At 36.2% G+C, this 23190-nt stretch overlaps 1 protein-coding gene across 1 annotated transcript in view; it reads left to right on the forward strand.

Moving 5' to 3' along the window:
- fgfr2 (fibroblast growth factor receptor 2) overlaps positions 1–23190 on the forward strand; it is a 53649-nt gene that overhangs the window by 25528 nt on the left and 4931 nt on the right. The window contains exons 7-15 of the mRNA XM_016288799.1: positions 2914–3104; positions 4132–4276; positions 7333–7535; positions 8667–8806; positions 14495–14616; positions 18146–18256; positions 18667–18857; positions 19754–19876; positions 21997–22067. Coding sequence (XP_016144285.1) covers positions 2914–3104; positions 4132–4276; positions 7333–7535; positions 8667–8806; positions 14495–14616; positions 18146–18256; positions 18667–18857; positions 19754–19876; positions 21997–22067 — 1297 coding nt within the window. The remainder of the gene's footprint in view (positions 1–2913; positions 3105–4131; positions 4277–7332; positions 7536–8666; positions 8807–14494; positions 14617–18145; positions 18257–18666; positions 18858–19753; positions 19877–21996; positions 22068–23190) is intronic.

Here is a 23190-nt window from a genome sequence, read left to right on the forward strand (position 1 = left end):
AGTTCTAACTGTAACCAAAGCAGGGTTATTATAGTTAACTTAAAACTACAACCATTAAAAAGTAATGATACAAATAAATAAATTGTTACTTGAAATAAAATAATTACCTGAAAAAAAATACCGGGAAAAAAATTATTTTATTTTATTTAGTTGCCAAGTTAATGTACCAAAATATATAAAACTAAAACTGTAATAAAAATTAATAAAAATAAAATTATAGGCATATTTTAAAAACAAAAACTAATAAAAATGACTAAAATTCAAATAAAAACATTAACATAAAAACTCTAACTATTAAAGGGTTCATATTAGGGCTGGGCGATTTTCCCGATTTAATCGATTAATTCGAATTTATTGTTTTGCCTCAATTAAATTTTTTAGAAATTGAGGAATAGCGATTTTGAATAGAAATATTACCAAATGTTAGAATTAGACACTTTGACAATATGCCGGTGTTAACAGTAAAGAGAAAAGAAATGCATGTCTGCATGTCGGCGCACGTGATTAACCGGTCACGTGTGACGCGCTCTGTGAAGGACCATAAATATAGAGCTATCACACAGAAACACAGAATGCGCTTTTGTGTTGCCAAAGATGCGACGCGGGCAGTGGAATAGGTAAAACATGCAAGAAGATGGGAGTGAACTTCTTTTAACTTGAGCGCAGTGTTTTTAGAATGGCGTTTCATGCATGAGACGCTGCAAGAGACGCGAGCGCAACAGTCAAACACATCCATGTTTACATAGAAAAAAACAATGGAAAAGCAGCGCAATCGAATAAAAAACCTGTAAAGAACTACTACTGTATGTCTGATATTTCATGTTTGCGTCATGGTGACAGGCTAAAAGCTGCTGTTGTTTTTAAAGAACATTTATAGTTAATAATAGTCTACTGGTGTTATACCTTCAGTCATTTTGAATTTTAATTACCTTGACTTTTGAGATTTTTTAAAAGCATTTTCATCGTTTCATCAGAATCGGTCAAACGTTCTGGAAAAATCGAGATTTAAATTTTTTGCGAAATCACCCAGCCCTAGTTCATATGATGCGATTTCAAGTTTTCCTTTCTCTTTGGAGTGCTACAAGCTGTTCGTGAATAGATAAGATCCATAAAGTTGCAAAGACTAAAGTCTCAAACCCAAAGAGATATTCTTTATAAAAGTTAAGAGTTGTCCACACCCTCCTAAAACGCCTCGTTTAAACACGCCCCCACGTGTCTACATCACTGTGTGGGAAGATTTGCATAACGCCGCCCAAATGTTCACGCAAAGAAAGAAGGCGTAACTTTGATTCTCGCTGTAGTATTGTTGCTGCCGCTGCCATGACATGGAGACGCTGTGTGTTTCGTTATGAAAGCGAAACTACTTTGTTTGGCCTTCCAAAAGAGGACACAACTAGAAATCAGTGGTTGAGTTGTATTTACAACACTGTTCTAGAACAGTTCAACCCAAATATTCAGATGTGAGCAACGCATTTTACGGAGGATAAGGACTGTTTCCTGGGAGAGTATAACCTACAATGCCGGTGTTCTGACAAATAATGTAAGTGTAAGTACACTTTCATATTTAAAGGATTTGCCACTGATGATTCAAACGCGAGTTTTGAGCAGTGTAGAGTAGCGTTTGTTGTTTCTCCGATCACAAATGCAGACATGGTTTTATGTTTACGCGGCACGATGCAACGCAATGCATAAAAAGACAGTATAAGTCATTATAATCAGTAATTATGTCCCCACTGGATGCAACAAATGCCTCATTTATAATGCGTTTTATTGGTTTTGTCTCGTCGCGGGATCACAGTATCACAGTATGTTAAGGGGCGTAACATTTCCATCACATGCTTGATGTATTCGGCCAATCACAACGCACTGGATAGCTGGCCAATCAGAGCACACCTCGCTTTTTCAGACCGATGAGCTTTGTGAAAAAATCGACATGTTTCAGAAAGGCGGGGCATAGAGGAGAAACAATAATGTACAGTGTGTGGAAAATAATGTTTTTTTTTTTACTTTAAACTACATAAACACATTTCATTACACCAAATACACAAAATAATGTTCTTTTTTAGCAACGTCATATGACCCCTTTAATAAAAAATATAATTATACTAAAGTAACACTGAAAATTGTTTGTCCTTATAAACAGTCAGTTTTTTCAAATAATAGGAAACTGCTCACAAACTTCACATGTATTAGCTACTCAAAACTAGTTTGCTCATTATTGTGGCTTTTGGAAAACAAAAATCACAGCATTCTTATTTTATATGATCATTTCTAAGGGGTAAAAGGAAATGAAATGAAGGTTTCTGATACGCCAACGCTGCAGGAACTGCTGCTGATATACGGTGGACACTGTACATCTGTCTTATTTTTCCCCCCACTTTGCCTTTCTTCATCTGTTTGTTCAGTCCTTATCAGTAGAGATAACGCAACAGCCTCTGTTTTGTGACAGCAGCCTAATAGGACGGTAGGTGTGGTGATCTGAACACTGTATGTTCGCATATAGTTTCACTTATATAGTTCGCATATAGTTTTACGCATATAGTCTTACCATGCAGATTGGGCTAGTTTCCACAAAATAAAAAAAATATTAAGCATTTTCAACATTGATAATAATAAGAAATGAGCAGCGAATCAACATATTAGAATGATTTCTGAAGGATCATGTATCAATGGAGTAATGATGCTGAAAATTCAGCTTGGCATCACTGGAATAAATTGCATTTATAAAAATATTTATTTATTTATTTTAAATAGCAATAATATTTCATAATCTTGATTTTTTTTCTGTAATTTTGAGCATATAAATGCAGCCTTTGTGAAGATAAAACTTCATTCAAAAAGACCTTACAGACTGAAACAGTAGTGTCCTTGGTAAACATTAATATAATAATGCTCATTCATCCTTTCTGTCAGAACGCTCTCCTCACCGGCCCATTCTTCAGGCAGGCCTTCCAGCCAACGTCACTGTGCAAGTCGGAGAGGACGCTAAGTTCGTCTGCAAAGTTTACAGTGACGCTCAACCTCACATCCAGTGGCTGCAGCACATTGTGAAGAACGGCAGCCGTTACGGTCCTGATGGACTCCCTTATGTCCGGGTGTTGAAGGTAGGCTTGGTTTTCATTTTGGCTGTATAGGCCTCTTTTTTTCCATGTATTTTATCCTTGCATTTTGGGGAACATGCATGTTTTGATGCAGTTGATTTCTTTTAGAAAGAATGAGAAGATGCAAAAACACTTTATTCTTGCAGGAGATATTCTCATATATCTTATTCCATGTAACGGGTGGTGCTGCCTCCTTTTCTGCTCTCCTAAAGAGTAAGTTCCCATATGTGTGTTTTTGTCCCTTGTTGCGGTGCCCCCTAGCGTTCGGGCATAAACAGCTCGGACGTGGAAGTGCTCATGCTCACCAACGTCACGGAAGAGGACTCTGGTGAATATACGTGCCAAGTGTCCAATTATATCGGTCAGGTCAGCCAGTCCGGTTGGCTCACTGTCCTAGCAGGTAAAAACGAGACCGAGACGTCGATCCCCCGGCGTCCCCTTCCCCACTGCTGGTGTTTTGGGTTGTTTTTTTGTCGTCGTGGTGATCCTGAGATTTTCGCTGAGCCGGTGTGGTGTGGTCTGGTGTTTTTCTTATTTTTGGTGGATCTTTCCTGGTGCCCAATCGGCCATGGAAACAAGCCTTTGGTCTGTCATTGCCACTGCCTTCCTGCCTTCTGTTCTGTGTCAAGTTTCCCTCCTACTTTTTCCCCTTTGATTTATCGCTTTTCTTCAGTACTTTCTTGGCGAAAAGGCAGCGGCTTGTTTTCCATGTTTCTTCACTTGTGTTTGCATGAACCCTTGAAGATCTGGTGGGTTCACCTGTGTTGGGTACAGAGATTTCGACCTTCGTTTAGATCTACGTTTATTTTATGATTTTATCCTGCCCTTCCTATTTGACGATCCTCTCTCCTGAAGTGGAACATCTACCATCTCTGTAATGCGTAGATGGGAAGTACAACATTGAACATCTCTTTTTCTCTTCTTGGTATTATGGGTCTGATTTGTTTCTTTTCTTTTCTTTCTTCCATCCATTCTTGTATCTCCCTCCCATCTTCCTCTTCTCCTGCGTTTCCTGCTTTGTTTCTCTCAGACGGCAGGTGTGAACACTACGGACAAAGAGATTGAGGTGCTCTACCTGCCTAATGTAACTTTCGAGGATGCGGGCGAGTATACGTGCTTGGCGGGTAACTCTATTGGGATCTCCTATCACACTGCTTGGTTGACGGTGCTTCCAGGTATACACTCGTCCTCTACTGCTTCCGTACCTACGCCTCCTTTATGTCGAAGCCACGTTGGTTGATAGCACACCATTGGTCTTTGAGAGGGAACAAGAGGCACTTGGCACTTTTAGTAGCATTATACTAGATATTAGGGCTGGGATAATAAATCGATGCATCGCGAATCGAGAAATGATTCTGCATCGATTCTGAGATTTTCCGAAGGCTTCGCAATTCTCTCTTGAATCGATTCTGAGCTTAGTTTTTAACAGCAGATGGCGCTGCATGCTTTAGAAAAAGCTATATTCTGCTTGCTTCCAGTTCCTTACACATGCACCATTTGAACCTAAAATAATCATTCATAAAGTTCAAAAAGGTTGAAGCGAATTACAAGGATGTTCACAGTGGGCTGTGTTTACATTAATCTTGCATCATAAAAGCTCATGTGCAAGTACATTTAACCACTTACATTACTCAGCCGAACGCACAAGCGCTCTTCTTCGTGAGCATTTGAGTGTGCGGTTAAAAACTAGCCTAGAGCGCCATCTGCTGTTAAAAACTAAGCTCAGAATCGATTTGAGAGAGAATCATGATGCATTCCGAAAATCTCAGAATCGATCCACGAATCGCGATGCATCGATTTAATGTCCCAGCTCTACTAGATATGCTATTATAGTTGGTAATATTTCCCAAAGAAAAAAATGTCCGCACACTGAATTTACAGATCTAAAAAATTTTTTATAAATGTATTCATAATTTATAAAATGTTTTAAATTACATGTCATTTTTATATTTTCTGTTTAATTTTAGTTTGTTTTAGTAATTGTATTGTGTTTTTGTCATTTTTAAATGTCTGCACTGTTTATATATATAATAAAATTAAAAATAAAATATAAAAATATACAAAATAAAACTGCACCCAAGTGTCTCGAGATCCCTATTATTTTCAATTTTCTGTTCCCAACTAACATTTTAGTGGTTGCATGTTTGGAAAGACGTGTTTTGATGGAATAGTTAGTCTAAAATTACAATTCTGTCATTATTTACTCACCTTCATGTTGTTTTAAAGTTTGACTGACTTTCTGTATAACAACAAATGAAAAAATGTCCAGATATATCAAAGAATTTGTTAAATTGCGAATGGGAGACCTAGAGAATTTGTTCAGTAATCTGTTGTTTGCATAAAACTGCACACACAATAAAATCGTAAGACTATATTGCATGAGTCTTAAGAACCGTATGGTCACCATATTGTACAAAAACGAGCAATGTTTTGTTGACGAACGAACGTCAGATGGGTTTAAAATGACATGAGGGTGTTAATGATGATAAAATATGTCCTATATGTTTCAAAGTCTTTTTCCATTTCAGCTCTAATAACTGCTTTCTTCTCTAAAGAAAGTCTCAATATTTGCTTACCTTCTCACATGCTGGACTTTCTTAGTTATTAGAGCCACTTCACAACCTCTGTGTCTGTGCCTGTGTGTGTTTTTGAGTGTGATTTAGAACAGAAAGGTTTAGATCTTTTGGTACATTTAAAAAAAATTTGGACAGGTTTAACTGAGTATTAGTGAATTCAACATAGTTTTACGAAAACAAAGGCTATCTGTCGTCATGCACAAGACAGCATCCTGTGTGCATGCTAACATGCATAATGCAACAGTGTGCACCTCACTACATCCTGACCAGGAAACAGACCAAATCTTTGACCGCAAATGGCACCACTTACTGGTCTGCGGTCAGACAGATGGAAGTCACTGTGCGTGCGTGCGGTGTGTGTGTGTGTGATCGTATCCATGAAGTGTGCATTTCTGAAAGACCTCAAGTGTCAGGAAGTACTTCAATACTGTGGTCATATGTAAACCATTTTGTGAGCGTGTGTATGTTTGCAGGGGCCATTGAATGTCAGGAAATATGCTATGATGGAAAGAAAGATCACCAAGGAGATCTCTTTAATATCTCAGTTATTAAACTGAGATCAAATTGAGGCTTAAGTCTCAGATTTTTCTGCTAAGACACCAGAAATCTCACGTGTCTTAATATGAACTCCAAACTTCAAATTCGTTTTATAGCTCTTACTTAAAGGGTTAGTTCACCCCAAAATGAAAATTCTGTCATTAATTATCCTCGTGTTGTTCCAAACCCGTAAGACCTTCGTTCATCTTCGGAACACAATTTAAGATATTTTTGATGAAATCTGAGGGCTCTCTGACCCTCCCATAGACAGCAAGGTAACTACCACGTTCAAGGTCCAGAAAAATACCAAGATGATCGAAAAAGTAGTCTGTGTGTCATCAGTGGTTCAACTGTAAAGTTACGAAGCTACGAGAATACTTTTTTACACAAAGAAAACAAAAATAACGACTTTATTCCACATTTTCGTCTCCACTGCGTCACTTGTGGACACGCGTTCACGGCAGTATCATGACGCGAGCGTGTGGCGGCGCTGACCCAGATCCGGCGTAATGACGTCATTTTACAGTTGAACCACTGATGTCACACGGACTACTTTGCCGATCATCTTGGTACTTTTCTGGACCTTGAACATGGTAGTTACCTTGCTGTCTATGGGAGGGTCAGAGAGCCCTCAGATTTCATCAAAAATATCTTAAATTGTGTTCCGAAGATGAACGAAGGTCTTACGGGTTTGGAACAACACAAGGGTGAGTAATTAATGACAGCATTTTCATTTTTGGGTGAACTAACCCTTTAAGTTGATACTTAAATGAAGTGTTTTCTGAGCTAAGCATGAGGAACATCTAAATAAAATTTCCATTTTACTACTTTGTAGAACATTTAATAGTTTGAAATTGATCAGTATGTCAAGTATGTGTGTGTTGGTGCATCTTGTAATTCTTTAGTCACCTTCGTCTTTTCCTCTCCTGTTTTGTTATCACTGGCAGAACATCTTGCTCTGAAAACCTTAATTTCCTTCATAACCATCTTAAAACTGTGCTGTGTCCAACATTAAGGTTTCTGGTGCATTATTCCTCGGCTGTATGACTTGAGGAGTGTCTTAAATCCTTCTTAGCTTGTCACCTCACTTCTTTCTGATCCTTCTCGCTGCTCTACAGCTGAGCCAGACGCCATCGAGACAGACTATCCTCCAGACTATGTGGAGATCGCCATCTACTGCATAGGCGTCTTTCTCATCGCCTGTATGGTGGTGATCGTGGTGGTTTGTCGAATGAGGACGTCGGCTAAGAAGCCTGATTTCGGGAGTCAGCCGGCAGTGCACAAGCTGACCAAACAGATCCCTCTGCGCCGCCAGGTAACAGAAAGTAGATAAAGAGTTCTAGAGATCTTATACACACCTGCATACACACACTAATATAAGAATGATCTATCTTTGAATTATGAAATTAGTCGGGGTTTCTAAGGCAAGTTTATGCTTAGTGATTCGAACCAGCCTCTTATTTTGTATTGCCTTTTGGCATCTAACTTGTTTTGGACATTTGTGCTACGGACATAAATGATTCTTCAAATCATCCAATCATGTTTTTTTTAATGTAATATTTAAATGTCTTTTTATGTATAATAAATCATGATATTTTAATGCAATTTATTGTATGAAGATAATTGAGCCAGAGATAATTAATATATTTATATTTTATATATGATGATATATTTTATTGTATACATTTTATATATATTGATTTCTATATTATATTTGTTATATATAAATATATTTTAAAATATAATCTCAATTATTGGTATAACATGTTGACTTTTACATGATTAAGATGTATATCATGTATTATATAAAGATAACTGAGACTGAGATAATAGAGAAGATAATTCTATTCTAAGTGACTTTTATATTTATAATTTATTATTTCTTATAATTTATATTTTTGATTATAACTTTATATATAAAATATATATTTTTACATATAATCTACTTTATGAATGTGAATAATAGAATAATAGAACAGTTGTTCATATATGTATATATATATATATATGAACAACTGTTCTATTATTCTAGATCAAATATTTAAAAAAAAAGTTTGTACATTTTAGTTTTGTACAGCAGTGTCTTTGTTGTAAATTTTTGAATAACATGCCGAGTTTTTTTGTTGAGAAGTTGAAGGTATGCTATATGGTGGTAAGTTGGAAACATTCTTTGAAACCATTACATTTTGAGCAAATTTATGATGCATTATAAAACCTAAAAAAAAAAAGTAAAATAAAAATGCATGGCTTTTAGGTGTAGGTAACTTCAATTAAGCCTGATACCTTACCCTATATTTTGTGCTATTATTTGCATCGTGTAAGTCACAGCTTCCTGTATTGATAATGTTGAGCTGCTAAATGCACACAATCACAAACACACATGTAGGTGTTAATAATGTTTGGTGCTGTCTTCAAGACTCAGGTGATCAGCCATCCATCTTTCCCCTTACAGGTGTCGTCTGACTCCAGCTCCTCCATGAGCTCTAGCACACCATTGGTCAGGATCACCACTCGCCGTAGCTCCGCCCACGATGACCCTATTCCAGAGTACGACCTCCCTGAGGACCCGCGCTGGGAGTTCTCCAGAGACAAGTGAGCAATTTCAGCCAGGTTCATGAATCCCACATACACACTGCAGCTAAATTCGGTTGTCTGTTCACCTTCTAGTGCTTAATCCTGTTCTGTACACACAGTTCAGTTTTTTACGGGGTTGTGGCTAGAAGGGATACAACTAAAACTGGAAGCTAACAATACATTTAATTTTCTACCTATTAGATTGTGTATTAGTAATGTCTACACCTACCCCAACCCTAAACCTACCCCTTACAAACAGTAAAAACAGTAATTATCATTGTACCGTGTGACAAAAGATTACGCTATACTGATGTGCGCATGCCCAATATACGAATCTGTATACCATCTAGCCTTAACCTTTTTACGGGAGTGACAACCGTATGTAGGCAGTGACAGCTGCATTTATGGAAATTCTACACAGTGTGTACGAAACCAACCGAACAACTGGTTGTTAATAAAGCAATAAGCCCCAAGAAGCCACGGTTTACAGTGAATTTATAACAGCTAAGGGGCGTTGTTAGGCACGAGTAAACCACGGCTTCAAGGGGCTTATTGCTTTTATAAAACGGTTATTCCATATTCGTAGTTAGGTTTCACAAAATAAAACAGAGCAAATAAAGTGTAATGATATTAATGAAAACAGTATTCTTCCACCAAACAATGTAGTTCCTCAGAAAAGGTTGTGGTTGCAGCAAAGTGGTTGCCAAGCAGCAGACAAACGTAAACAGAGGTGTGTGTTTGTAGAGTAATATACAACAGCTTCGAATGCGGCTCAACCAATCAGAATCAAGGACCGGAACTATCCGTTTTATAATGATGTATTTGAACGCGGTTTTTTTTTCGGTATTTGAGGTGCAAGAAATCACAGTGTATGTTTTGACTCATTAGTTTAGCCAGATCTTGCTAGAAAAAAGCGACAAATAAAAACAAGCCCATAATTAACTCAAATCCAAACGCGTTATCTTGAGAATAAGCCACAAACCAAAATATTGCGATCTGCCTACTTTATTAACATAAACTGGATTGCGTAAAGAGCCGAGCCCAAAGATGCTTAATAATAAGTGAACATGGCAACCCTATAACCTTCCAAATATAAACAAAACTCAACGGTGGTTTAGTTAAAATCACTGAACATAACGAGTCTTTGGTTGCTGTCATATTTCATTGGTTAAAAATAGCGGATACTAAACGTGCATGACGGTAAAACGTTGCTATTGTTACCATGGTGTCAGTCATCGCAGTTTCTAGAGTGAGTCGTGCTTCGCGTTCGTCACTTCAAAGCATAATCTTGCATTTTTCCACTTGTAAATCATTGTGATGTGAAGCTAATCTCCTTGTACGCTTACAATCCCATTATGTCTAATTATTAACCTGTGACTTATGCAGGCGCAATGTACAATCAATCATTCATAACGCAACACAGGCCTCTGTTCGGTAGCCGTTATTATTCTTAAAGAAACCAAACACACATTTTTCTCATTATATAATGGAATATACAAGTGGCTACCAGATAACTTTCTGTTAGCATCACATATTCTCTTCTGACACTGTGACCTCGATTGATCGTGTGACTAATGAGAGAAACTCAGACTCTCGGATGTTTTACAATGGATCCACTATCGTGGTGTTGCCAAAACATTACAGATTCCTAATTAATGACTAAGAAGGCCTGTTTAAGCAATCTGTAACAAAAATGGTGGTTAAATAGGAGTCTGTTTGTACTTTGATTGTCTCGAGGATGATTTGTAAGCAGTTTAACATGCTATTATTCAACTCTAAACTCGAACTAAGTTTTATTTATTAAATTAATGGTTGAAACCCAACAAGTGCAGGTGGAGTTGTTCAGTTTTTACTGGATAACAGTCCTTGCATGTTCACAACTAATGGCCAGTTATGTTAATTCTATTTTTGACTTCACACCCACTAAAGGAATCGTTGCCTTTGGGCAGACAAGCTAAGACGTGTTTTTGTAAGGAGCGCAAGACTTACGGAAGAAAAGATTTTGTTAGAAACCTTTCCAACAAGAAATGTATTCAACCGGCAACCATATCAATATTGCCCGATATAGTCTTTCTCTCTCTCTCTCTCTCTTTTTTACATTTCTAATATTGAAAGTAGATAATATTCAGGGCCTACATTTTTCAATTCATAAGCGTAAATAGTGAATCAGTGTTAATTTTGACAGCAAATTATTATTTAGTTTTAGTCATAGTCTTTTGACTAAAATTCCATTTAGTTTTAGTCATATTTTAGTAATCTGAATTGTTTTTAGTTTTAGTCTAGTTTTCTATCTACAGTAAATCTACAGTAAATTTAGTCGGCTAAAATCGAATGGGTTTAGTTACAGTGCATTTATTAAGCATTTCTCTAAAATGTCCAAACTCATTATATAGGTTTGATATTATGGTTTTATCATGATAGACACTGATTTAACTGCGGTGACACACAACATGCCTTTGTGTTAAAATTAAATAAAACCACTTCTCATAAAGAACAAGAACGTGGTCTTCTTTTTAATGAAATACCAATGGTTATATAGGCTAATTATGCATTCTTGATAGCAACTTGTTTACCATATTCTTCATTCTTTCAAGCAGACATATTTGTTTCTATAAATACATTTAGATTAATCTTTAGGGCTACTCAAGTTTTTCAGTCAAGAGCAGTGAGTGATTTTCTGTCTTTCTGTTGTTGCTTGATTAACATCAATGACTCGGACAATAGCAACTAAATTAGGCTGCTGTCCCTTTAAAACCGAAATGCACAGCTGCAATGGATGCAATGTTCTGATACACGTTCTCCCTACTGTTTACGTTCACTTAAGACGTAATCAACTGTGTTTACGTGAATGCTCGTCAAAACAGACAATTCGACATAATTTTGTGTGTAATTCACTGTTCATGTGACGCTAAAGAGTACTCACACTCTGTGAGAGAAAACCTGTTCAGAAAACCGGACTGAATTGAGTTCTCTCTTGCGTCGTCAGATTTATCTATATGTCTGCTCTTCTCTTACTCCCACATATTGACATTTTTGAACTTTTTATGCGACATGCAACAAGTGTATGTTAGCTTATGTCCTGCCGGTTCATATATCTAACCTCCGAACCACGCAGCAGATTCGTTCTGAATCTCTTCCCAAATCGTCCCTCCCTAACGTTTTCGTCTAGTTTTTATTCATTGACGAAAATGTCAATAGATTTACGTCATTCAAAAAGAGTTTTTGTTCGTCTGTGAAATAAATGTTGTTGACAAATTATGACAAATTATTCCTCAACGAAATTAACACTGTAGGGAATTGTTATTGTTTCAAAAATACTATACAGTTATTTGTCTTTTTTACTGTGCATAATGCTTTCAGAACTGATTTTACTGGAATCATATTGATTCTAGATGTTTTTAAATGATCAGTCTTGTATGTACATTTATAAATATTTAAATTATATAAAATATTTAATATATTATAAATTACTGTATTTTACTGTACATAATATTTTGATAACTGATTTTACTGGAAGAATTAATTTAAATTGATTTGCACATTTTAAAATTATTATTAAATATCATAAATAACAATAAATAATAATAATGTCGTTTTACTGTACATAATATTTTGATAAGCTTTACTGGAAACATATAAATTCTAGGTTTTTCAAAATCAATTTCTAAATTTTTTTTAACAGTACTGTCATATACAGTTAATTAAAAAAAAGTAGTTAATTTTATTATAAAATAAAATAATTATTTTAATTATTCATTATACCATTTATTATAAAATTGCGTATATATTAATTAATTAATATATTACATACAACTAATACATATACATTAGACATAAATGTTTATTTATTCATTCATTCATTATCAGCATAAAGTTTAAGCTATTAAGTTTTTTTTTATTAAATTTTTTTTGGACTGCTGTCTTCATCCCCGCATGATGTGCCCCAGGGCGCATGCTGGGCTGAAAACTGTGGAATGTTAACGTTTGCGGTCGGCATGTAGGATAAACATAACATTGATTATCTGTGGTGGGCTGGAGTAGACAGAGGCCGCCATTGACCGTACAGCACAGAGGGGGATTGTGTTATCACAGCCTCAGATCGGCCGCGGGCCCCAGTGCGGGTGTGAATGTTTACATAGCCCAGTGCTGCAGGGGGCCGGGGACAGACCCCAGCTCCTGTCAATCAAAGGTTGACTGAGGGCCACTGGCAGGGCAAGAGGTCGAATGTCACAGTTATCATGAGGGATGAAGATGAAGTGTGTGTGATTGTGTTTTAATGTTTGAGTGTGGGTTTGTTTCCAAACTAGGGCTAATTAAGGGACACATTAGCTGAAAAAAGTTCCCAAAAGCTCATTTGATGAAATTAAGATGATTTTTGAGCTGTTCTCAAAAGGAGAGTTAGTCCATAAATAAAATAAATTATTTTCTTTTTGTTTTATGCTCTGTAATATAATTTATTTTTGAAGTTGTGAATAAAGCAAGATTATTGAAGTATTATGTATATACCTTCTAGCCCATGTTGTTTTAATAAAGTTGCATATATACATAAAATATATCGTTGAAATGTATGGTTGCTCCATATAATACCACATTCAAAAAATAATTATATAGATATTATTAACATGTGTACATATACAAATATTACTATGGAATGCTATATATGTTATACATTTATATTTTGGATCTACCCAGAGAATATACATTTGTAACCCTGGACCACAAAACCAGTCATAAGGGTCAATTTTTTTAAATTGAGATTTATACATCATCTGAAATAAATAAGATTATGTCCTAATGTTTTTTGGTCATATGATGCGATTTCAAGTTTTCCTTTCTCTTTGGAGTGTTACAAGCTCTTGGTGCATAAAGAAGATCTGTAAAGTTGCAAAGACTAAAGTCTCAAATCCAAAGAGATATTCTTTATAAAAGTTAAGAGTCAACCACACCTTGGTTTGCATTCTTTATAAATAACATTATATATATTTCAAATATTACACTAAACACAAAAAAAACATAGGCGCTTTTGGAGTTTTAAAAGAAAAATCAATAATTTTGACCCATACAATGTATTTTGGACTTTTGCTACAAATATACCCCAGCGACTTAAGACTGGTTTTGTGCTCCAGGGTCACATATGTGAAAATTATATATTGCTTTATATATATAAATGTACTACACTTTAGCCCTTTAAAAAGGTGGGAGTCTCTTAACTGATGTATACGTTACAACACTCTCCTGAAACATGCTCTAATCTTTTTTTGCACTTGACCAGAGTGCGCTAGTCAAGCGTTAACCCCAGTATCTGGCCTTCTCTTGCACACTTTAAGAAAGTCTGTAAATCCCCAAAGGCATATTGTTGCTCACCCCAGAGGACCGTAACTCTAGATCTCCCAGCCAGACATTCAGCTGTCACACTCGCTAGTGTCTAATGTAAGCTTTGCAATGGAAGGCAAAGGGCATCCACTTAACACCTACGAGTTAAGTAAACACAACACGCGCACTTGCAACTCTGATATACGGTTAGATGTCGCTAATGCAACATGTTTCCAAACTAGACAGCATTTTTTGGCATCATAATCGCATCTGGAGACTGAAAAAGTCTGTCTGGATGGATTGAAATGCTCATGCAAATGGGCATAAATATTGCCTGCCAAGAGCTTTGGGTTTCTCTGTAATGTTTGTGTTTTTTGGTGTTTGTTTGTACAGGTTAACTTTGGGTAAACCGCTTGGCGAGGGCTGCTTTGGGCAGGTAGTGATGGCTGAAGCTCTGGGCATCGACAAGGACAAACCTAAAGAGGCCGTGACGGTGGCTGTCAAGATGCTGAAAGGTAAATATTTATAGTAAAACTGTACTGTGGTGCGTGTCCTAAATCAACATTTAGCCTTAGTTTACTTGCATGTTAACAGGGTCTGAAGGGTTTTAATCATGTAGGTCTTTGCAACTCTGTGTAACTGGTCCATTTTTTGCATTTATTTGAATTTTTTCAAAAAAAAACATCTTCATCAGATGTAGGATGGTGGGAATTACTTGACTTTTAACCTCATCAGCTCATAAATTGTTGTGGGCGTCACCTTTCAAATGGTTCGAAATGCTTTTTACAAGGGAGCTACTTCTCTGATGTTGTGAATCACAAAACGACTGGTTCATATATAGATGGTACTCGAGTGAAAGATCAAAACCCGGCAGATACAAGCTACAAATCACACCAGCTCAGCAGAGTGGAGTGTTCAAAGAAAAGCAAAGAGTTCGAGATGAAGGGATGCAAACATGTCAAGAAAGCTCTAATAATGTCTAAAGCTAAAACAGCTAAAGAAATCTCGCAAAAACAACAGACGGACATGCAGAGTACAATGCAGACAGAATAATATTGTCATATGGACCCTATGAGACTAAAATATCAGTGAAAAGATGGAACATTTTCAATAAAAACAGCAGTGTGTTATGATCCCAGCAGCACACTAAGACGCCTCACCTCAGCTTTTGTTTTTAAGAGTGTAGGAAACTATATAACATAACATAACATAACATAACATAACATAACATAACATAACATAACATAACATAACATAACATAATATAATATAATATAATATAATATTAATTAAAATAATATTTATATCTATAATTTATGCACACACATCAATATATTAAATTACATAAATGTATTACTTTACATTTGTATTGAATACATTAAATTAATATGGATTGTTATTTATATGAAATTTTATCTTTATTATAAATATTTTTATTTTAAAATTGTACAGTTATTTATTTTTATATATATATATATATATATATATGTATATATTATATAAATATTATATAATAATAATTATCATATTATTTGTAATTGTTATTGTTATTTATACGTATATATTTTAAGCCATTTTGAGCTCGTAAGTATTAGTATAGGCATATTATTTTAATTCATTTTTGTCAAAATAAATGTGAATTTTATCATTAATATCTATTTTGAGGGTTTTTGGAATGGACGCTTCTGGGCCTATTTATCTCAAATTGGCCAAATATCAGGCGATTAATTGTTCTGGCAGATATAATGGCCTCTCCCTAATCAGTCCAGTCGCAAAAATAAAAAAACTACTTCACATAAGCTAAGAGTGTTTCAGTTGGGTGCAAATTTTCGTGAAGGTATTGTTATGATCTGAGAATGTGCATATGTTGAGAAAGGGAGAAAGTGGGAGAGGAGGTCTTGACTGTAGGGTCCTGCGCGGGGTTATTTGTTGGTGCCGAGTGATGTTGGTAGAGCTCGGGTCAAGAGGCCGCATAGCTGACCCGGTGCTCACCAGCTGCACGGCTCTCGCTCTTCACCTGCACAAAGAAAGACCCTCACACTGAAAGAAAGAGAAGAGAGTGGGGGAGGGAGCCAGCAGCTCAAAAGAAGTTTTAAAGGATGTTGAGAGGGCCGAGGGGGCAGGGCTGCAGTGGAGAAAACACTTGAAACAAGAGCACGTTCACCGCTTACACCTGGCTTAATTACTGGCCCAAGAATAAAAACATTTAGAAACTTAAAGGGAAAGTTCACCTAAAAATTAACGCTCTGGCATTATTTACTGATGCTGTTCCAAATCCATTTTCATTTCTTTCTTCAGTGAAACACAAAAGATACTTTTAAGAATATATTGGTGGTTTTTGTCCATGCAGTGAAGGTAAATCCACGGAGACGTGTTTAGCTGTATACACATACATTTTGTATCGTATAGGTGTTTCGTCCGGACGGATCCGGCGTTTTGGGAGAGTGAAACCGATATTTTTTGAAACTGGGTGGACCCAGAGTGGATAAATCTGAAAACGCCTTGCACCTTGCGTTTTCGTGTGTACAGCGAATCCGTATATTTTCTGAAACGATGACGTTATCAGCCCACGTCTCGCCCCTAGCCAGACACCGCTACGTCACGTAACAGCAACAAAAACATGAACAAACACTGAATGATTGTCTTTTTATTAACTAACATTAACACAGATCAATAAATGTATTGTTCAATGTTCATTTGTATACCGCGTGCAAGGTTTATGCACATAGTCCAAGTCTTCTTCTCTGTTTTTAGTGTATCTCTGTGGCAGAATTACAGCCCCACATGCTGGTCTGGCATGTATACTACATCATTTTGTGTCGGTTTCATGGTTTTGTGTGGACGCAGATATTTTTTGAGGCGAGGGGAAAAAAAAAAGATTGGATAGGGAAAGCTCTGGCTTCGTGTGGACGTAGCCTTAGACTCTACTGATTTTCATTGTGTGGACAGTTGTGTGGCTGTTCAAAATATTTTCGTAAATCTCTGAATTTTCATTTTTAGATGTAATATCCTTTTAAGGGGCAGTGTTGGAAAACTATGAAATATCTTTTTTGGTAACTCAAATTATAAATACCAGATGAAAAACTTAAACCAAAAAAAAAGAAAAGAAATGTTGCTCTGGCAACTAACTGAAATAAATTTAAGTTGAAGTACTAAATTGCTACAACTGAAAAAAAAAATGTATACCTGTGTGTGTATATAATATATATACAATTTACAGCAGCACAACTAAAACAACTAAAGCTCAAAAAATTAAGATTAAAGTTTATAATAAAAAATTCAATATTTATTGAAATATAATAAAATAATAAAAATGACAAAAGCACATAACCAAACGACTAAAATATAAACTAAAATAAAAAATGAGAATAAAAATATAAGCTAGGTTAAAATATTAATAAATAATGTAAAAGTATATTTATAATACTAAAGTAACGTTTTTTTTTTGCCACTGTAAAGTATCCAAGAGAATTCACAAAAACACAATTTTTAGAGAAGGTCTTGAAGCGTTGATGAATCTGGTATGGAAGGAAGAGTGCACAGCATTCTTAGCAAAAGAAGCTGGAGTAAGATAAGACAGGAAGGGTGGTCAGTGGATTGTGTCAGGTTCGCTCCAGTGATCAGCAGGCAGATAATGAAAAGGCGACTGTCTCTAAGGTAATTACTCTAAATGGAAGAAACGCTTTTTAATTGTGAGGCAATGAAAGGAGAGCTGTGTAAGAGCGCGGCTCTTCAGTGTAACACTAAACCACACAGACAGTTACACTGGGACACAGACAGCCAATCCAGCCAATCTACTCATATAGGATGCGTTTGCATGTATGGCATACTAACGTACCACTCATACTACTATTGCATTATGTATAATGTGCATATATATGAATATTATGCTACAGTTTTTTGCACTTTTACAGTGTAGCGAGCAGGAATCAGGAAGAACAAACAGGATTTATTTAGAATTTTTCCTAAAAAGCAGATTACATTTGGTTGAGTGAGCACAATGAACACTATGTTTATTTTGTGTTTTATTTTGAACCTTTCTAGATGATGCAACAGAGAAAGATCTTTCTGACCTGGTGTCAGAGATGGAGATGATGAAGATGATTGGCCGGCACAAGAACATCATCAATCTGTTGGGAGCGTGCACACAGGACGGTGAGTGGAAATCTCATGCATTTTAAAGAGATAGTTCACCTCAAAATTAAATTCTGTCATCGTTTACTCACCGTCAAGTTGTTCCAAACCGGTATGTTTTTCCAAAGATATTTTGAAGTTAGTTGGTAACCAAAAAGTTGCTGGCAGCCATTGACTTCCATAGTAAGGAAAAAACTAAACTAATTACTATGAAAGTCCATGGCTACCAGAAACCACTTGGTTACCAACATTCTTCAAAACTGATTCTTTTGTGCTCCACATAAGAAAGCAATGCACACAGGTTTGCAATAACATGAGGGTGAGTAAATGATGACACAATTTTCATTTTTGGGTTAACTATTCCTTTAAGCTCTCACCTGTATAAATGACAGTGGGATGACAGTCTGTCTCTCTCTCTCTCTCTTTCACAGGTCCGTTATATGTCATAGTAGAGTATGCATCTAAGGGAAACCTTCGGGAGTATTTGAGGGCTCGGCGGCCCCCGGGAATGGAGTACTCATACGATATAGCCCGAGTTTCAGATGAGCCTCTCACCTTCAAAGATTTGGTGTCCTGCACTTATCAAGTAGCCCGTGGCATGGAGTATTTAGCCTCACAGAAGGTATCTGCACATGCACTCCATATAAATACCTTACTTAATGTTTTAGAAATGTCACTTAAATAAGCTTTCAATGGTGCTGGTCTCAGGCTCAGTTCTAATCAAGTCAAGTCACTTTTATTTATATGCTGTAGCGCAGATTGTTTCAAAGAATCTTCATGGTAATAAACAGGAAGAATAACAGTGTTAATGTAAAATTCATAAATTATGAAGCAAACTGTGTAGATACTGTTAGACAATAGTGTCATAATTCAGCTCAGTGTTGATTTAATTTAGTTCAGTAGCAGTGTTGAGGATCAGGCTGCTAAAATAAGCAGTAGCAAAAAGAAGAAACAAGTTGCTGGATAGTTTGCAAGGTTCACGGCATGAAATCTATTCAAGGGTTTTGTTTGTGCACACCTCTATATTCTGTTTCGTTCTCAGAGTATCTGATTTCACATCTACTTGTTCCTAAACTTTTTAAAAAAGTTATCTGTCTATAAACAGAAATGGACCAGACTTCATGCTGATGGCTTTGCTAAAAGTTTAATCTAACAAGCATTTTTAAGGCCATTTATTCTGACATGCACTTTTTTTTTTAAAGAGCATTCAGCCGTCCAATTAGATTCATGCAACATTTTTCAGACAGTCATTGAATGAATCACGGCAGATGTGCACGACTCTGTTAGCCGCTCACTGCGAACATGCTAACTAAACACTGCCATCACGCTCCCCTTCCCGTCTGGAATGTGCAGAGAGCCTTATCGTGCCTCAGACACTCTCACACGCTCTCACATTTATCCATAAAGCACCTAAAACCTTTGTGTTGTTTATGTCTGTGTGTGTGATTTCTGTCTGTGTTTCCAAGGTGAAGTCGTGATGATTTATGTTCTCTCTATCTTTCTTCATCTCTGTGGCAGTGTATACACAGGGATCTGGCTGCCAGGAATGTGTTGGTCACGGAAAGCAACGTTATGAAGATTGCAGACTTTGGCCTGGCCAGAGACGTCCACAACATAGATTACTATAAAAAGACTACAAATGTGAGTTTCATTTTGTCAGGAGACACTCCTCTTTACCGTAAAACACATTTCTTGTTGATTTTCATCTCGCTATGCATTCATTTGTCGATGTTTATTGATACATGTAACGGCACTCCATTAGTTGATGTTTAAATAGGAAGTTGAGACAAGACATACACATGTTTTTGAAAGAAGTGTCCTCTGCTCAGCAATGCTGTGTTTATCTGATACAGTAAAAACTGTACAATTATGAAATATTATTACAGTTTAAAATAACAGTTTTCTATTTGAATATATTTTCAAAAAAATGTATTTCTGCGATGCAAACCTGAATTTCTAGCCGTTACTCCAGTCTACACTGTCACATTATCCTTCAGAAATCTTTTTGATATGCCCAAAAAAAAAAATTCTTCTTCTTATTATTATTAATGATAAAACAGCTGTGCTGTTTATTCTTTTTAAGGAAGCCGAGATACATTTTTTCAGGATTTTTGATTAATAGAAAGTACAAAAAAACAATTAATTTGAAATAGAAATATTTTGCAACGTTATAAATGTCATTTTTGATCAATTTAATGTGTCCTTGTTGAATAAAATATTAATTTCTTTCTTTCAAAAAAACAAAAACAAACTTTGATTGGACACTAGTTTGAATAGTAAGTCCTCAATACTTTTGGATCACATTTTATGGTAAGAAAGACTTTAAATGAAATTAAATGCGTCTGCTAAATGTTAAGTCTGTCGATGTTTAAGTGTACACAACTATATAAATGGCTATGATTTAGATCTCACTGGGTCTTGAAGCGTCCTTTATACAGACATATTCACGCTCGACTCCTTTCAGCCTCCTGCCATCTCTTTCTTTGTTCTCTTACCTTTTCTCTCTTTCATTTCTCTTTTTTCCCCTCTGTTTATCTGCCACATCCCCCCCCCCCTCCTCTTGCCAGTCTTGGCATGATTTGCAGATTCCCAGGCAGTCGGCGTGTAAAGTGATTTCAGCTCTTTGCTTATTTGGTCCTGCCCTCTTCTCTTATTCCAAAGCTTGTTGTTCAAGCTCATGAGAAAGAAATGTTAGTGACAAACCTAAACACATTAGCATAGCTTTAACTCGCATTCCCACCATTATACCAGTCTCTAGCCCATCTGAGATGCTTGTTTAGGCTGTAATTCACTCATCTGAGAGTTTAGGTCATCAGAGAAAGAGTGTGTGAATATTGATAGCATCATTATGTTTGGGTCAATGTTCATGAAAGATCAACATGAAATCATTTACTTACTTAATAAACATTCCTAGTCTTATTGTGCATGATTTTAGTTGGTCGTTTATGGTTGTTAGATGGCATACATGGTTGATCAGTTGGATTTAAATCAAAACTGGCCCTATTTAATTATTAAACATTTGTATTCTTATTGTGCATGATTCTAGTTGGATATTTATGGTTGTTAGTTGGCTTAGATGGTTGATCAGTTAGATTTCCACTTGGTTCCAACCTATCGGACCTTCTAGGTTATGCTGGTTAGAGTTAGTTGGACCAGTAGAAAACCAGCAACCTTGTCTAAAAAACCAGCTTGCCAACCGGTAGAACTGGTAGAACTTGGATTTTACAACAGGGAAGTAAATGTAAGCGTAAACTTTTCCCTACGTTATTCATCAGTACGGCTTTAGTCCTGATTTATTTCTCCATTCTTATCAAGGTCACATAGATCTGGCCATGAATATTTTAAACATAGTTTGCCATTATTAAAACAACGAGCAAAGCCCAGATTGAGAGATACTGATGACTGATTAATGGCTGGGGTTAGATTCAATTACACTAGTTCAACCCCGTCTGAATAAAACACTGTGAGCCAGGAGATTGTGAACTCGGGGCCCTTCTTATTGGATCTAGCACTCCAAATGACATTGACTCTTGTATCTTCTCCACTAGCTTCAATTTATAACCCCACAATGACTCCTGAGGGAAATTAGAGTTTGGCGATACGTCCCAACAAGATTTAATTGCCAATCATTATTGGCTGCTTGGGGCTTAATGAAATTCCAGGCTAACAAGGGTCTAGTACAGATGAAGATGTGAGTGTCACAGTATCTGGATGTTGTTGTGTTGCCCATCTTTGACCTTTTCTCCTATTGATGTCTGTAGGGTCGTCTGCCGGTGAAATGGATGGCTCCAGAGGCGCTGTTCGACCGAGTCTATACGCACCAGAGCGATGTGTAAGTCAGCCGGTTATGTCCTTCATTGTTTTGTTTTTTTTTCATTTTAAAGGGGACATGTCGTGAAAAACAAGATTTTATTGCTCTTTCGCTGATGTTTACAACCTAATCTCCCTCTCTAGTCCATGCACATTTACATTTATTCATTTATCAGATGTTTTTATTCATCAAGAATTGCTTGCAGTACAAAGTTTCAAGCACTGTCCAGAATAGTATAAGGTTGAACAGAGGGATTAAGAAATAGTGAAAGCATAGAAAAAGAAAAATGTTCAGCAAGATGTTAGGGAAGTCTGTTTCTGCAACTGAATAAAATGTTTTAAAAAGTTATGGCGACTTTTTTCTCACAATTGTGAGTTTATATACGCAATTATGCCTTTATAACATGCAGTTGCGACTTTATATCATGTAATTCTGACGTTATTACTCGTAATTTTGAGTTTATGTCTCAAAATTCTGAGAAAATAAGTATTTTTTAACTTTAGAATTGGACTTTATAACTCAAGTTTTGCAAGTTTATATCACTATTCCGAGAAAAAAATAAGTTGTGAGATGTAAACTCACAATTATGAGATAAAAAGTTGCAGTTACCTTTTTTACTTTTTATTCAGTGGCGGAAACAGGCTTCCATACAATGCAGTGGAAGAGAAGAAAAGAGATACATAGAAGACAAGAGTTTTTGGCTGTTTCTTGAATATTGTCAGGGATTCAGGCTGTCCAGATAGGATTATTATTTATTGAATCTAAGCAATAACAAATACATCAAACCTTCTGAATGCATATTTACACAGCAGTGCAACTGTGTTGCCAATTATAACAGATAATTTGCATATAGTGACAATCAGTGTTAGGGAAAGTTACTTTTAAAAGTAATGCATTACAATATTGCGTTACTCCATAAAAAAGTAACTCATTACGTTACTTAGTTACTTTTTATGGAAAGTAATGCGTTACGTTGCTTTTGCGTTACTTTTTAAATCTGGACAGGGTTTGTTTGTTTGTTTATAAAATAAAAAAGTTCTATTTTTGGCAAATATTGAAGCCTTTTCGCACCAAAAGTGAAATGAATAAGCCTCAGGCTGAAGGGAAAGTAAATTTACGTCCGTACAGTAGAATGCAAAAGAAG

The sequence above is a fragment of the Sinocyclocheilus grahami genome, unplaced genomic scaffold (genome assembly GCF_001515645.1).
Source record: "Sinocyclocheilus grahami isolate Dianchi unplaced genomic scaffold, SAMN03320097.WGS_v1.1 scaffold234.1, whole genome shotgun sequence".
In the NCBI taxonomy this organism is placed as follows: Eukaryota; Metazoa; Chordata; class Actinopteri; order Cypriniformes; family Cyprinidae; genus Sinocyclocheilus; species Sinocyclocheilus grahami.